Source organism: Penaeus vannamei, chromosome 38 (assembly GCF_042767895.1).
Source record: "Penaeus vannamei isolate JL-2024 chromosome 38, ASM4276789v1, whole genome shotgun sequence".
NCBI lineage: Eukaryota > Metazoa > Arthropoda > Malacostraca > Decapoda > Penaeidae > Penaeus > Penaeus vannamei.
In genome coordinates this window covers 23,786,727-23,804,226 of record NC_091586.1, presented here as the reverse complement: position 1 = coordinate 23,804,226, position 17,500 = coordinate 23,786,727, and the positions used below count along the sequence as shown (strand labels likewise).

Here is a 17,500-nt window from a genome sequence, read left to right as displayed (position 1 = left end):
AGGGAGAGAGGAGAGGGAGAGGGGAGAGGGAGAGAGGAGGGGGAGAGGGAGAGGGAGAGGAGAGGGAGAGGGAGAGGGGGAGGGAGAGGGAGAGGGGAAGGGAAGAGAGGGAGGGAGAGGGAGGGAGAGGAGAGGAGAGAGGGAAAAAGGGAGAAAGAGAAAAGAAAGAGAGAAAGAGAAAAGAGAAAGAGGAAGAGAAAGCGAGAAGAGAGAAGAGAGAAGAGAGAAGAGAGAAGAGAGAAGAGAGAAGAGAGAAGAGAGAACAGAGAAGAGAGAAGAGAGAAGAGAGAAAAGAGAAAAGAGAAGAGAGAAGAGAGAAGAGAGAAAAGAGAGAGAGAGAGAGAGAGAGAGGAGAGAGAGAGAGAGAGAGAGAGAGAATGAATTTTGTAAATTAGATATAATTAGATAAAGTAACTACAGAGAGAGAGAGAGAGAGAGAGAGAGAGAGAGAGAGAGAGAGAGAGAGAGAGAGAGAGAGAGAGAGAGAGAGAGAGAGAGAGAGAGAGAGAGGGAGACCGAGAGGGAGACCGAGAAAGAGAGCGACAGCAAGAGAGAGAGAGACACACACACACACAAAAAGAAATATAAACAAACCACAAAAAACGAAAAAAAACACGCACAACACAAAACCAAAAAAAAAACAAGAGAAAACAGACGAAATACAGGAAGAAGGGCGAAGGCGACACACACTGTCATTGCAAACCTCGAGCCACCATCAACGCGGTGTCATGTCATTCACTGTCAACACACGATCCGCCATTTTTGTCATGCTCGAAAAAGTCAAGTGGCTCTTTTGTCTTTGACATCCTGACCTTTCCCCTTATTTTCCTTCCCTTTCCTCTCATTTGCTTGGTATTTATAAATTTTATATTTATACTAATTTGCATATATGGCTAATTTTTTTCATATAATTTCCTCTCTTTTTCTATATTTATACTAATTTGCATATTGGTTTGTTTGTGTATGTGTGAATGTGTATATATCGATCTCTATCTATCTATCGGTATATGTGTTTGTTTGTTTGTTTGTGTTTGTGTTCGTGTGTGTGTGTGTGTGTGTGTGTGTGTGTGTGTGTGTGTGTAAGTATATATGTATATTTGTATATTACACACACACACACACACACACACACACACACACACACACACACACACACACACACACACACACACACACACACACACACGTACATATGTAATATTTCCCCGTCATTCCTTCCCCTTTATCTCTCTTGCTCTTCGTTTCGATGCGAACTCTTGGTTCCTGACCCTAAACCATTCCACAAAACCGCCTAACACGTGTTCAAACTTCTAGAAACAACTCAACAAAAGCCTCATACCCTTATACCCAGCTGACCGCGTGCCCATGCAAATACACTCGCCATCTTCCCCTTACCCTGCCCTACTACCCCCCCCCCTCCCCCCCCCCCCCCGTCCGAGGTCACCCTAATCCCGAATCCAGAAACTGTTTGCCTTGACCAGTGTGTTAGGTCAAGTTAGGTTAAGTGGTGGTTAACAAGCATACAACACGCGTCTGAATGTCGGATAATTGATTATTTCTCTCTAAATACTTGTTTTATGAATTAATTATCGTTTCGTCTTTCTTTTTAATTGTTGGTTGATGTTTATGATAGTTCGTTTGGTTTTTTTAAAATTTAAGGTTAGGCGGAGACAGGGAAAAAATACGTTTTGTAATTATTTCATTTTAATTATATTTTTATTTCTTGTGAATTTACTTCATTCTGAATATATTTTTTCTGATCGTTAACAACTTTTCGTTTCTGAGTATTCGCAACCGTCTTCTAATTATCGCAATTAATATATTCTAAAAAAAAAAAAAAATAAAATAATAATAATAATCTCCACGTTTGCAAATTTTTATTTCTTCTTCTCATTAGCAACCCACTTCTAATTCCATTAATTTCCATTGACTTTTACGATAACTGGTATAGAATTTTCAAATATAACTGTACAATTTTATAAGTATTTCTTAAATGGTTTAATTTTTTTTTTTCTTGGGCATGTGTCATGTTCTTTGTTGTGCCACGAGTTCAGTTGACATTACGTGTACAATTTGCAGGATGTAGTGAACAGTCAGTGTGTCTTTGTCTTCGAGGTTAGGAACTTGTGCTGTTTCGTCCTGTCTCCTTTTGGTTCCATTTTCCCCGCTTTAATCCCTTGCGTTATGGTAAATTAATTTTCAAAATTTATATGTCATTTATGAAGCGTTTTATGATTCGAGAACGATAACGGTTATTGCATTTTTGGGGGGGACTAGTAACGGCCTGTTTATTTTTGCAAGTGAAGCCATTGCGGTGTTAATATTTGGCCATCAATCACGCCTAGACGAAACTCAGGTACGTGAATATGCAAATTATCAGCTGATACTTCATTTAATCCCCATCACCGGCACGACCCGATAACAATATCAATTTACCCAAACACTTGAGCCGTAATTAACAAAAATCCAAATGAAAGAAGAGAGACGCTTCGTAGATTCGGCTCGAGGTCCTCGCCCGACCCAGAGAGCGCAGGTACAAAACAAACATATCATTCCTACAGACTCCATCCTATATCAACACGAACAAACAAGTACTCAAGAAGATCTACTACATAGTAACAGATTCTCAGAAGAGGTATACTCTCCCTCCCCCCCCCTTAAGTGCTTGCTGGCTTGGGTTTGGGCAGAGGTTTCAAAGGTAAACAAAGGTTTGAAGAGAGCGCTGGCCCAAAACAAACAACGATCGGTCAGGGACTACGAGCGCACGTCAAAATAACCAAACAAGCGTGGCTAATAAGTAGTTAGATTGATGTCTAATCATCCACATGCCTTTTCTTCCTTTCCTTTTTACAAGTCGATGCCATTTTTATCGTGTTATGAAACAACACGCGTTATTTTCACATTGTAATTTATAAAATGAGCATACTAAATATTTTCCTTAACTTGGGTTGTGAATCTGCTGACGACGTAATATCTATTGGGACTAAGTTATACAAGAAAAAGTTTTAGAAATGCCTTTATTATACAAGAAAATGCCTTAGATCTTATGTTATACAAGAAAATGCCTTAGATCTCCTTATGTTATCCAAGAAAATGTCTTAGATCTCCTTATGTTATCCAAGAAAATGCCTTAGATCTCCTTATGTTATCCAAGAAAATGCCTTAAATCTCCTTATGTTATCTAAGAAAATGCTATAGATCTCCCTATGTTAAACAAGAAAATGCTTTATAAATCCCACTCAGACTAAAACAAAGACTCATATATGCAGACAAGACCAGAACACGTTACGACAACCACCACTCCTAATAAATAAAGCCAACACCACAAACGAAGGAAATTCATCGCTGTCAGCCGCTCTCCCAAAGCCTACATCATATGCAGGCCTAACTTGTCACAGCTGATAAGGACTATCTTTCTCCAGGGGGGTAGGGAGGGAAGGAGAGGGGTGAGGTAGGGAGAGGAGAGGAAGGGAGGGAGGTAGGGAAGGAGAGGGATGAGGTAGGGAGAGAAGGGAGGAAGGGGGGAGGAGGTAAGCAGGGAAGGAGAGAGAGTGAGGTAGGAGAAGGCGGAAGAAGGAGGAGGGAAAGGGGTAGGTGAGGGAAGGAGAGGAGGTGAAAATAGGAGAAGGAGGGAGGGGAGGAGGTAGGTAGGTAGGGAAGGAGAGGAGTGGGGTAGGGAGAGGGGAAAGGGGGAGGAGGGGAGGGGAGGGGGGGGGCAACCCTGACCATCGCGATAAGGAGAGTCTCAGGGAACGTTCTCAACGGAGACCGCATGGAGGCTTGGGGTGTCTGAGGCGGCGGCGGCGGCGACCACGAACTGGGATTGCGGTGGGCGTGTCAGTCGGCGGTCGTCTTTCTCATATAGGGTGGTTGCGTGGGTTGTCGTGTAGTTGAGTGCGTGACTTTGCGGTGTTGACGGTGCCTTCGTGAGTCGGGGAAGCGAGCTGTCTTACCGAAGGGAAAAGGAGAGTTGGAAAAGGAGAAGAGAAGGAGAGTTGAAGATAGTGTGTTGTTCCTTCTCTCTCTCAAGTTCTCTCTTTTGCACAGTGACTTTGTTAAAAAAATGAATAACATGAGCAACGTTAGTTTGGACCGAAACGTCCTTCACGAATATAATTATTATGATTACCACAATCAAATGGCGCCGTATCACGTGACCGGCTATGAGTATTCGTCATATCCTCCAGGTAATTGAGTGCAATATTTTTCTTTTTTTTTGTATTTGGGAATGTATTATTTTCCGCCTTGCCTTAATGTCCTTTTTTCCAGCGAAAGAGGTTGCTTTCGGGGTGTTATTATTATTTTGTTAATATTTCTATTAGTGTCATTATTATTACTATTATCATTATGATTATAATAATATCTATCATTATATTGTTTTCCAATTGTGATATGATTTCTCTGTTCTGGTAAAGAAAGTATTCTAGAAAACGCTAAATTTAGAAAGTAGAGAAAGAGAGAAAGATTAGATCCGTAGAGGTAGGCCTACGAGACAGCGGGTGTAATTAGCTCGTTATCTGGAGCGCTACCTGACGAGACGCCCAGTCAGACGCTCCCGGCCGAGGCATCACCCTGTGTCCCCCTCCCAGTAGATCCCGGGTTTTACGACGGGCGTGAGTGCCGCGAGTGTGCCAACTGCGGTGCCTCCCGGACCCCCCTGTGGCGGAGGGACGCCAAGACCGGGCACTACCTGTGCAATGCCTGCGCCCTCTACACTCGCACCAACGGCATCAACCGCCCCATGACCAAGATGCCCGCGCGGAGGCATGTAAGTTGGCGTCCCGAGGAGGGAAGGAGAAGGGGAAGGAGGCGGAGGGTCCTGGGGGATGGGGTGGAGGGGAAGCGGTGGAGGGATGCAGGGGAAGCACACGCCCCTCATTTGCCCTCCTCCCCTCCTCACCTCTATCCCCCCTATCCCCCCCCCCCCATGGCCAACAACCCTTCGCAAATTTCTTCTATCCCGTTTCTTCTCCTCTGCCGCGCGCCGAAAACTGATCGACCCCCCAACACCAGCGCATTTATAATCTCTTTTACTAGTCTGAAAGAGAAGTCCGCCTTGGATTTCGAAAACCGCGCCTCAGAACCGACTTTTGATAGTCACTCACGGGTCGGGTGGTCTGGTCTGGAGGGAAAGAAGGAGGGAAGGAGAAGAAAGGGAGATAAAAGCACATGGAAAGAAAGAAGAAAGGTAGAGATAGAGAGAGGAGAAACCGCGAGTTCTTCGTTCGTTCCTTGTCGTAGGGGACATGGCTAAAGAGATGGATATGTGAATGATCTCGAAGCCACGAGAACCCACGCCTCAAGGGACGACCAAGAACAGCTGATGGAGGTTACCCGTTTTCTGTTGACCGACGCGTCCTCCTCCTCCTCCTCCTCTCTCTTCCTTCTACCTCCCTTCTTTTATCTCCCTCTCTCTCTCTCTCTCTTCCTCTTCCTCCTCCTCCTCCTCCTCCTGACCAACACACCCGACCCGCGCACTGCTTTCTCTGTCTCCTTTCCTTCCCCTTCTTCCTGCAACTAACCTTCTTCCTTTTGCTTGTTGCAGTTGATGACTACTACAGCTACTATGGACTCCAGTCTCGGCCTTATGACACGATGAAGAGCAGGCGACTGGTAGGTCTATTCGCTCTCTCTCTCTCTCTCTCTCTTCTCTTTTCTCTCTCTTCCTTTTCCTTCTCTCTCTTTTTTTTCTTCTCTTCCCCCCCCCCTTCTCTTCCTTTTCTTTCCTCTTGTGACTTCTGCTTTCTACGCTTTTGCATGTTTTTTTTTTTTGATAACCTTTTTTTAATCCCTTCTTTTATCAATGCTTTTTTATTATTTTTTGTGCTTTGTAGCTTCGATGCTTTTTATAACAGCTTTTTTTTAAGAACCCTTTGGTCATTCTCGTTCTTGTTTATATAATGTTTATATTATTATCATTATTCATGCAGATAAATTCGGATATACCGTCACTTGCATTCGTCACTGAACAAATGAATATACAAAAAATAATAAAAAGAAGAAAGAAAGATAAAGAAATAATTATAAAAAAATCACTAAAAATATAAGTAGTAATAAAAATGACAAAAAATAAATAAAAAATCAAAGAGAGAAAAAATAATTGAAATATAAACATTGCAAAACCTTTCCTCCAGTCCGGCAACAGGCGGCTCGGGCAAGTGTGCACCAACTGCCACACGACCGTGACCTCCCTCTGGCGTCGGAACAGCAACGGCGACCCCGTGTGCAACGCCTGTGGCCTCTACTACAAGCTGCACAACATCAACCGGCCGCTGACCATGAAGAAGGAGAGCATCCAGGTGAGTGCTGGTTCTGGCGTGGTTCTTGGTAGGCCTAGCTGACGTGGGTAATGGTAGGCCTAGCTGACGTGGGTAATGGTAGGCCTAGCTGACGTGGGTAATGGTAGGCCTAGCTGACGTGGTTCATGGTAGGCCTAGCTGACGTGGGTAATGGTAGGCCTAGCTGACGTGGGTAATGGTAGGCCTAGCTGACGTGGTTCATGGTAGGTCTAGCTGGCGTGGTTCATGGTAGGCCTAGCTGACGTGGGTAATGGTAGGCCTAGCTGACGTGGGTAATGGTAGGCCTAGCTGACGTGGTTCATGGTAGGTCTAGCTGGCGTGGTTCATGGTAGGCCTAGCTGACGTGGGTAATGGTAGGCCTAGCTGACGTGGGTAATGGTAGGCCTAGGTTCAATTCGTGAGGTTCTAATTAGCATAGTGTTTTTTTTATAGATTCGTAAATAAGTGATTTGAGGTAAATAAGGCTACTGTAGGGGGAGAGAGGGAGGGAGGGAGGGAGGGAGGGAGGGAGGGAGGGAGGGAGGGAGGGAGAGAGAGAGAGAGAGAGAGAGAGAGAGAGAGAGAGAGAGGGAGAGAGAGAGAGAGAGAGAGAGAGAGAGAGAGAGAGAGAGAGAGAGAGAGCGAGCAAGCATTCAGGTGAGTGCTGGTTCTGATGTGGTTCATGGTAGGCCTAGGTTCAATTCGTGAGGTTCTAATTAGCATAGTTATTTATAGTTTCGTAAATAAGTGATTGAGGTGCATAAGACTACTTTAGGGAATATATATATATAGAGAGAGAGAGAGCATATGGAAAGGAATGAAACAGTGGATTGATATGTAACTAATCAGATGATAAAATTAATTATATTTTAGAGGCAAAAATATATACACTGATTTTTTTTTTCAAATATATAAACGGTAAAAACAGTAACGATACCAAGAAATAAAACAAATATCACACCATCTATTTTCCATGTTCAATCATTTGAAAGTCCAATTTTTCTTACTCATATTTCCCATTTTTAATCTTCTGAAAGTCCAATTTTTCTTACTCATATTTCCCATTTTCAATCTTCTGAAAGTCCAATTTTTCTGACTCATATTTCCCATATTTAATCTTCTGAAAGTCCATTTTTTTACTCATATTTCCCATGTTTAATCTTCTGAAAGTCCAATTTTTTCCCCCAAACGTAATTATTCCTAAACCTCCACCTCCCCGCCTTCAGACCCGGAAAAGAAAACCCAAGAAGTCGAGTGACAGCAAGAGTTCCTCCACCTCGTCCTCGATCCCTTCTTCGGCCACTTCTTCAGGCACAAGCACGCTGACCACGTCCTCCTCCAGCACCGCCACCACCACGCCCTCGGCCTCCAAGTATCAGACTTCTTCGGTGTCGACAGGTAATTATTGGGGGGGAAATGTGTGTGTGTGTTTGTTTGTGTGTGTGTGTGTGTGTGTGTGTGTGTGTGTGTGTAAGTGTGTGTAAGTGTGTGTGTGTGGGTTTGTGTGTGAGTTTGTTTGTTTGTGTGTGTAAGTGTGTTTGTTTGTTTGTGTGTGTAAGTGTGTTTGTTTGTTTGTGTGTGTGCGTGTGTTTGTTTGTTTGTGTGTGAGTTTGTGTGTGAGTGTGTGTGTGTGTGTGTGTGTGTGTGTGTGTGTGTGTGTGTGTGTGTGTGTGTGTGTGTGTGTGTGTGTGTGTGTGTGTGTGTGTGTGTGTGTGTGTGTGTGTACTTTGATTTCACTCTTCGTAACGATAATGTTGCTAATTATTATCGTCAACGCTATTTTATCTATTCTTTGCAAATACTGAAATTGATTACCTGTAGACTAATCAATAGAGATATTTTCTGATAATTTGAAGGATAAAAAATATATCCGTATTTATCATTTGTCTTTTATTGAGTCATTCTCATGTCTTACGCACGAAAAACTCATTCAAGATCCAAGAGTGAGCTCCTACTCGACCCCCTCTCACGCTTCCCTTTGGCCCGCAGTGAAGACGGAGCCCTCCAGCGCCTCCTACACCATGTACGGCACCTCCGCCTACGGGTCCCAGAGCACCTCCCCGTCGGGCACGTCCTCCTCCTCCACCCACCTGCTTCCGTCGCTCCTCCCGCCCTACTCCTTCCCCAGCCTCAAGCCCGCCCCGCCCTCCACCCTCCAGTACGGGGTCAAGGACGAGCCCTCCTCCCCGGGGACTGGAGGCGCAGCAGGAGATATCGGGGCAGGAGGAGGAGGAGGAGGAGGAGGGAGTCTCCACCACGCCCACGCCGCCCATTCCGTCGCGCACGGGGCCGCCCACGCATCGTCCAACGGCCTGGCGACGTCCCCGCGCGACCCCTTGGCTGGGGTCACCGCCTCGTCTGCCAGCCACATGACCCCGTCGCACCTGCCCGTGTCCACGTCGGCAGGGACCCCACACCTCGGCTCCCCGGGGTCCGTGGCGCCCCACTACTCCGCCAACATGATGCTGCCCCACATTGTCTCCTCCGCCTGCCTGGGGTCGACCTCTGTGCAGGGCCACTCCCCCCCCGTCACCCCCACCACCCCGCACACGCTGGAACACCTGTCGTGGAAGGCCAAGTGAGAGTAGACACCCAGGGAGGACGAATGTAAAATAACAAGAGAGAGAGAGAGAGAGACAAAGAAAAAAAATCTAAGGAAAAAAAAGAAGAGTTGTATAGGTATTAATGTACATAGGAAGTTTTCTTTTAGTATGGAAGACATGTATACTCTGTTGAATACGTGTGTACAGATGTGTGTGTTTTTTTTTTGTACTAGCTTTTAAGGCGCTTTTTGTATGTCGTGACTTAAGCTTAAGATGGTTCTAGGCACACCAAAGATAGAAGGTAGACCAAGTGTGCCAAAGATACTAGGTTTAGCAGGAGTGCCGGCGGTTGGAGTGCCAAAGGGGTCATCGACATGCCAGAGGACTTCAACCTGAGGGCGATCTCCATGGACGGGGCTAAAATGGCTAGTCGTTTTGCGCGGTTCCTCTCGTGTCCCATTTTCTTTGTTATTCGTTTTCCTTTCTCGTGTTTCTTTTCTTCTGCTTTTAAAATCAGTGTTAGTTTGTTGTTTCGTCTTTTTCCATCTTCTAATCTGCTGTTCCTCGCTCTTTCACGCACGTAGCAGTCTTCATCCTTCATCAGGCATTCCACTTGTTTTGGTTTGTTTACCAAGGAGAACGATCACCTTATGGACGACGGCTAAAATGGATGCTGATTTCCAGTCGTCTTTCGGTTCTCTTAGTATACGTTTTAGTGTTAGCTAGTTTGTTAGACTTTAGATTCTCTTTTTTTTCACTTTTATTTGTTTAAAGAATTAAATCGAAAAAAAACAACATACTCTTTTATTAATTGGGTATGTTACCTCGCCTGAATAGTACTCACAGCTGATTATCAAATCCCTATTTTCAAATCCGTCGAATCGGGGGAATTATGAACTTAAATGATCCTATGATTATGTAAAATAAGGGGAAATAATTTATCCTGTTTCGTTGTGGATCGAAAAGGGTTCTGTAAACTGTAATGTGTGTCCGTCTCTTTGAACGTTTGTTTTGTAAACGTTTTTTTTTCCTCTTAATTTGTAAAACGTTTTTTCCTCTTGTTTTCTCTCAGACACAAACAGACAGATATGAAAAAAAAATGATAAGCTCTTGTAAATACGGCAAGAGAGTTCAGGCGAAACTATTTTTCAATGTATGAAAATAAAGAAAGACATTCATTTATACGTGTGTTTTTTCTTTCTTTTTCTTTTGTTTTACTGCACTCAATTCGTGTATTTTTTGGAATGTGTGTACAATAGCAATAATTAGTGTTATGGAATATAAATATTTCTGTCATCAGTGTCTGTAAATAAACGAACGTTATTATTAATAGAAACATTTGATTTATTTGGTTATTATAATACCAATTTGGTCAGTTATACTTGATTTTTATGATTGTTAATATTATCATTATTCACATCATAATCACCTTCATATTATTAAAAAAAATGTTTGGTATTATTATTTTTGTTTTATTATTATTAATATCAATATCATTATTAGTATTATTAATTTTATTGTTATTATTATTATTGTTATAATCATTCCTATTGCCATTATTATTGTCATTGATATTACAGTCATTATTTCTCTTACCTTTATTTTTATTTTCATTTTTATTAGACTTTTTTTTTTTAAGGAAGAAAAAAATATACAAATTATACTCCCCATTTCTCGTTTTCTATGTTGGGTGAACTGCAACATTTTCATTTAATTCTTAGTTTTAAATGTACGTCATCAATCAATATTATTATTTTTTTTTCGAAAATCTTGTGGGTTTTCCTTCTTTGTATATTATTCATTTGTGGATTAAATTAATCATAGATTCTTATTCTGTAGTTTATTGTTAGTTTTATGATGTAGATATAATTATTAAAAGACAACCGTGTGTTAATTTGTAAGTTAAAAAAAAAAGTTAATTGGTGAGTGTCACAGTTAGTCAGTTTTAATTGATATTGTGATATAGAAAGTATTAGAAAACGTTGGTTATGTTAATTAAAAACCTTTTTTTTAAGGGACGGAAGTGTAGTTGAAAACCGTTTTCTGTGTGATGTCTCTGTGTTTAAGATAATTCTTTTCTTTTTCGTTGTATAAAAACGTATATAATAGTATGATTTATTTCATTACTTGCTGACTCGTGGTGCTAATATTATTGCAAATGGAGAATATTTCGTTTCGAATTTTTGAAATGAATTCTCCTGATTTTTTTTTTTCAACTTAGGGGAAAAAACCGTTGATTTATCGTATCTTACTTTTAATTTACCTTGTTAATAATTTATGTTGAGTGGTAAAAATTAGATTTATTACTTTTTCTCTGCAAATAGCGCGGGAAAATATTTTTTATGGACCTATGTAAATAGACAGTTCAAAAGAATACATTATTGTATATAGTTCCCTTGCTTCTATGTTGTGGAGCGGTGATGGGCTGCATCTGAAATTCAAATTCAGCCAATCACCTGTCTCGTTTCATTTTAGCGGGCGATGATTGGTTGTGACGTCAGGAAATTCAACCAATCAGCCGCCAGTCTTTTATTCTTAGCAGGCGGTGATTGGCTGAACCGTCCAGCGATTCAACCAATCATCTGCCTCCTTTTAAAAAGTCACTGAATGTGATTGATAGCACTTTTATGCACGAATGATATGTATGCGCGTGAGTGAATTCTTCTATGTGATTTTTGGCAATATATGTAGTTGAAAAAAACGCTTTGTAATTTTTTGTCTTTTTGTAATACTGAATTGTGCTGTGAGTTTAAAAAATCATAAACAAATTTCATGGAGATGGTTTTTTATTTTTCATCCTTATAGATATTCAGTCAAAAGGTCGAATATAAATGATATATATATTTTTTCATTCACTTTAAAACTTCATCCCTGCCACTGCATACGCAAATATGTATTCAATTATATATTTGTTTATATTCACCGGCCTAAATACACACACACACACACACACACACACACACACACACACACACACACACACACACACACACACACACACACACACACACACACACACACATATATATATATATATATGTAACAGAAAGAAAGAATTCAAAATATTATGCAACTTCTAAAATGGTAATAAAAAAGTGTTCTTTAATCTTATGAACATATTTCGTAAACCTAGAACACTTTGCGCCAATTATTCAGTTAATTATTTCTGTTACCTATTCTCTTGATCGTCATTATATCTATTTGTCTATCTATTTCTGTATATGTATATATGTATGTGTATATGTATGTGTGTATGTATATGTATATCCGTATCAACACACACACGCACATTTATAGATAGGTTTGCTCCATATTTCATATTTTTATTATAATATTCGTTTACCAACATTTTCTACCATCCCCGATTTTTTTTTATTATTATTAAAATATTCGTTTACCCACATTTTTTTTTTTTTTTTTTTAACAGCTCTCGTTTCTCCTTTATCTTCCCGCGCCTTTTAACCGCCAAAACAATGTGCTATTTTGGGACACTTGGCCATATGCTGATCAATCTCCTTGTGGAGACCCTCTTAGCCGTTGCCCAAACACACACACGCACATACACACGTACACACGCACGCACATACACACGTACACACGCACGCACACATGCACGCACACACGCATACATGCACGCACACACGCATACATGCACGCACACACATGCACGCACGCACACACACTATATCTCTTTCTCTTTTTTTCCTACTTCCTTTCTCTTTCTTTCTCCCATCCCTTCTTCCCCTGTTTCTCACTTTCTCCCTCCTCAATTTGTTCCTCTCCCTTCTATCTCTCTTCCTCTCTTTATCACATTTCCTTCTGGCTCTTCCCTTTTATCCCTCCCCTTCAGTCTCTCTTACCTCTTTCTCCCACTCAATCTCCCCTCATTTTCCCTCTCTTTCCCTTTTTCGCCCACTCCCTCTTCTGTCTCTTTTCCCCACATTATCCCTCCCTCTTCCCTTCCTCCTTCACCCCTCATTTCCCCTCTGTCTCTCTTCCCCTCCCTCCCTCCCTCCTTCTGCTCTTATTTCCCCTCTCTCTCCCACTTCCTTCTATCTCTCTTTCCCTCTTTCTCCCTGACCCTTTTCCCCTCCCTCCCTCCTTCTGTTTCCCTCCGTTCTACGGCTATTTCTCCTCTCTCTCCCACTCCCTCTCTTTTTCCCTCCTTTTCCCCTCTCTCTCCCACTCCCTCTCTTTCGCCTTCCCCCATTCCCACTCCCTTCTGTCTCTCTTCTCCTCTTTCTCCCTCCCCCTCTGCCCTTATTTCCCCTCTCTCTCTTTCTCCCTCCTCCTCTTCCCCTCTCTCTCCCACTCCCTCTCTTTCTCCTTCCCCTCTTCCCTTCCCTTCTGTCTCCTTCCCCTCTTCCCTCTCTCTCCCACTCCCTCTCTTTCTCCTTCCCCTCATCCCTTCCCTTCTGTCTCTCTTTCCCCTTTTCTCCCTCCACCTCTTCCCTTATTTCCCCCCTCTTTCTCCCTCCTCCTCTTACCCTCTCTCTCCCACTCCCTCTCTTTCCCCTTTTCTCCCTCCACCCGTTCCCTTACTTACCCCCTCTCTCTTTCTCCTTCCCCTCTGTCTCCCTCCTCCTCTTCCCTTCCCTTCTCCCCTTCTTTCCCCTCTCTCCCTTTCTCCCTCCTCCTCTTCCCCTCTCTCTCCCACTCCCTCCTCTTCCCCTCTCTCTCTTTCTCCCTCCCCCTCTTCCTTTCCCTTCTGTCTCTCTCTCCCATTTTCTCCTTTCCTTCTGTCTCTTTCCCTCTGTCTCCCTCCCCCTCTTCCCTTTCCTTCTCCCCTTCTTTCCCCTCTCTCTCCCCTCGGAAGTGAAGAGCCACGCGCCCGCCTGATAACCTTGTCTCACAGGTGGTGGGAGGTTCCGATAAGGGGAGGCGACCCTGCATTAGCCGGATGAGGGGAAGCTGCCGCCCTAGATAAGGGTTCTTTTCCCCTCACTCGCTCTCTCTCTCTCTGTTTCTGTCTGTCTGTCTGTCTCTCTCTCTCTCTTTTCCTCTCTCTGTCTGTCTGTCTCTCTCTCTCTCTCTCTCTGTTTCTGTCTCGCTCTGTCTGTCTGTCTCTCTTTCTGTCTCTGTCTCTCTCTCTCTCTCTCTCTATCTCTTTCGGGGTCGGTTTTGTTTTCTGTCTGTCTGTCTGTCTGTCTGTCTGTCTGTCTGTCTGTCTGTCTGTCTGTCTGTCTCTCTCTCTCGCTCTCCCTCTCGGGGTCGCTTCTGCTTTCTCTGTCTCTCTGTCTCTCTCTCTCTCTCTCTCTCTCTCTCTCTCTCTCTCTCTCTCTCGGGGTCGCTTTTGCTTTCTCTGTCTCTCTGTCTCTCTGTCTCTCTGTCTGTCTCTCTCTCTCTCTCTCTCTCTCTCTCTCTCGGGGTCGCTTCTGCTTTCTCTGTCTCTCTGTCTCTCTGTCTCTCTCTCTCTCTCTCTCTCTCTCTCTCTCTCTCTCTCTCTCTCTCTCTCTCTCTCTCTCTCTCTCTCTCGGGGTCGCTTTTGCTTTCTCTCTCTCTCTCCCTCTTTTTTCTTTTTTTCACTGTCTCCTCCTCTTCCTGCTTTTCTCTCTCTCCTCCTCCTGCTCTCTCTCTCTAAGGATTCTTTCCCCCTCACTCTCTCTTTTTCTCTCTCTCTCGGGATCGTTTTCACTCTCTCACTCTCTCTCTTCTCTCCTATTCTTTTCTTTCTCTCTCCCCTCTTTCTCTCGGGATCGCTTTTGCTCCCTCTCCTCCCCCTTTCTCTCTCTCTCTCTCTCTAACTTATCATCATCACTATCATTATTATTGTTATTATTAGTTATTATCATTATCAGTATTATGACTATTATTATTATTAGTAGTAACATTATTGTTATAATAATTATTATCATTATTAGTTGTAGTAGTAGTATTACTATTATTAGTATTATTATTAGAACAGTAAGTACATACACGCACACACAAAATACACACACACACACACACATACATGTATGTATTTTTATATATGTTTGTTAGTGTGTGTGTGTGTGTGTGTGTGTGTGTGTGTGTGTGTGTGTGTGTGTGTGTGTGTGTGTGTGTGTGTGTGTGTGTGTGTGTGTGTGTGTGTGTGCGTGTGTGTGTGTGTGTGTGTGTGTATCTATCTATCTATCTATCCATCTATCCATCTATCTATCTCTCTCTCTCTATATATATATATAGATCAAAAATCAATATATGGACAAACATCGATCTATCCGTCTACATCCATCTACCAACAAGTCATTCGTCATGAAACCAATATTTTTCTCAATGCGTGACTTGGTCCATCGGTCAACTTCCGGTGTAGATCGACAAGATGGCGCCAGGGGAGATAGGTCAGCTGATCGATGACGTCATCGGGCTATCTAGTTCAGAGTTCCTTAGTGTAAAAAAAAAAATGAATATAAAATTTGTCTGCTTGTTGTTTTTGGCGCCATTGGGGGGTGTTTTTTTGTTGTTGTATTTTATTGTTGTTATTGTTAGTGTTAGTTAGTTTGTTATATTAAGAAGAGCAGCTACAGCAATAATGATAATGATAATGATGATGATGATAATATTAATAAGAGTGATGATGATGATGGTGGTGATGATGATGATGATAATGACTAATATGATGGTGATGATGACAGTAATAATATAATGATGATGATGACGTTGATGATAATGACAGTGATAATAGTGATGATGATGTTAAAGAAAATAGTGATTATGATAATAATGATAATCACAGAAACAAAAACAACAATAATAACAATAATGATATCATGATCATAATCAAAATGATAATGATGATAATAATAATGACAATGATGATGATAATAGATGATGATATTGACAATAAATGTTGGTGATGGTGTTGAGGGTGATGTCATTGATAATTATTATGATGATGGTGATGATGGTAATAACAATAACAATAATATTTACTATCATCATTACTATCATTATAATCATCATCACTATCATTATCATCATCACCATCACTTTTCCTATCATCATTATCATCTTTATCATTATCATCTTTATCATTATCACCATTATTGTTATTACTACTATCATCATTTAATTCACCATCATCATCATCATCATCATCATTATTACGATTACTAATATCATTATCATTACACACCCTAATCATTAAACATTTAGCAGACACATTAACAGCAAAAAAGATAAAAAATAAAATGATACTATTTGCAAATTATTAAAAAAACAACTAATTGTGTTAATCTTTTAATTACTTTCCTTATTTAACATTTAACAGACCCATTAACAAGAAAATGATCGAAAAAATATGATACTATTTCCAAATAGTAAAAAAACTCAACTAATTAGGCTAAACTTTTAACTACTTTCCTAATCTAACATTTAATGACAGTAATAAGAGTGTTGAAGATGATGATAGTGACAGTATTATGATGATGATGATGATAATGACAGAAATAATAGTGATGATGAGGATATTAAAGAAAATAGTGATAATGATAATGATAATAACCACAAAGAACAACAACATTAACAGCAAAAAAGATCGAAAAAATATGATACTATTTCCAAATTATTAAAAAACTTAACTAATTATGTTAAACTTTTAACTACTTTCCTAATTTAACATTATCATTATGTGTGTGTGTGTGTGTGTGTGTGTGTGTGTGTGTGTGTGTGTGTGTGTGTGTGTGTGTGTGTGTGTGCGTGCGTGCGTGCGTGCGTGTGTGAAAGCAAAAAAAAAAAAAAAAAAACGAAAAAATATGATACTGTTAGCAAATTATTCAAAACTCAACTAATTAGGTTAAACTTCTAATTACTTTCTCTTTATCTGTTGCCATGTCGTTCGCTCGGACTAACACCGTGCGAATATTGCGTGCGATTCTAAAACAGGATTTCAGTGACGCAAGGATGACACTCATACAGACAGACAGACAGACATATTTATACACATACACACACACATATATACATACACAGACATACACATACGTACATAGATATATACACATACATATATACATACATACACACACAGACACACACGCACACTCACACATACATTCATACTTGGATAAAAACACAAAAACAAACACAAACAGAGAGAACGCCTACACACACACACACACACACACACACACACACACACACACACACACACACACAAACACACACACACACACACACACACACACATATATATATATATATATATATACATATATATATATACATATATATATACATATATATATATATATATATATATATATATATATATATATATATATATATATATATATATATATATATACATATATATACATATCTATAATATATATATATATACATATATATACATACATATATATATATATATATATATATATATATATATATATATATAGAGAGAGAGAGAGAGAGAGAGAGAGAGAGAGAGAGGGGGGGGAGAAAGAAATAGAAACAGGAAAACAAAACAAAAAAGAAACAAATAAACAAAAAAACATCAAAACAACAAACTGCCCAAAACAAAACCCAACCCCCCAAAAAAGAAAAACAAAACAAAAACAAAACAAAGAAAGCTGGAAAAAACAAAACAAAGAAAACGGGATAATCCGAAACAAAGAAAACGAGAAAATCCGAAACAAAGAAAACGGGAAAAGCCGCTAAAAAAAGAAAACGGAAACCCGCCGTGAGTGCAGCCATGAC

General features: G+C 40.9%; 1 protein-coding gene across 10 annotated transcripts in view; it reads left to right on the top strand.

The window, feature by feature from the left end:
• The window catches only part of LOC113824907 (GATA-binding factor 6-A), a 71,007-nt gene extending 59,409 nt beyond the window's left edge, over window positions 1–11,598 (top strand). For 3 of the 10 annotated variants that reach the window (XM_070116225.1, XM_070116226.1, XM_070116227.1), the window contains exons 7-10: window positions 4,590–4,768; window positions 6,135–6,299; window positions 7,505–7,676; window positions 8,214–11,598. In XM_070116225.1, coding sequence (XP_069972326.1) covers window positions 4,590–4,768; window positions 6,135–6,299; window positions 7,505–7,676; window positions 8,214–8,860 — 1,163 coding nt within the window. In that variant the 3' untranslated portion in view covers window positions 8,861–11,598. Of the gene's footprint in view, window positions 1–4,589; window positions 4,769–5,545; window positions 5,614–6,134; window positions 6,300–7,504; window positions 7,677–8,213 lie in introns of all 10 variants that reach the window. The other 7 variants (XM_070116233.1, XM_070116234.1, XM_070116230.1 and 4 more) reach the window with 5 other exon arrangements.
• Window positions 11,599–17,500: the final 5,902 nt, after the last annotated feature.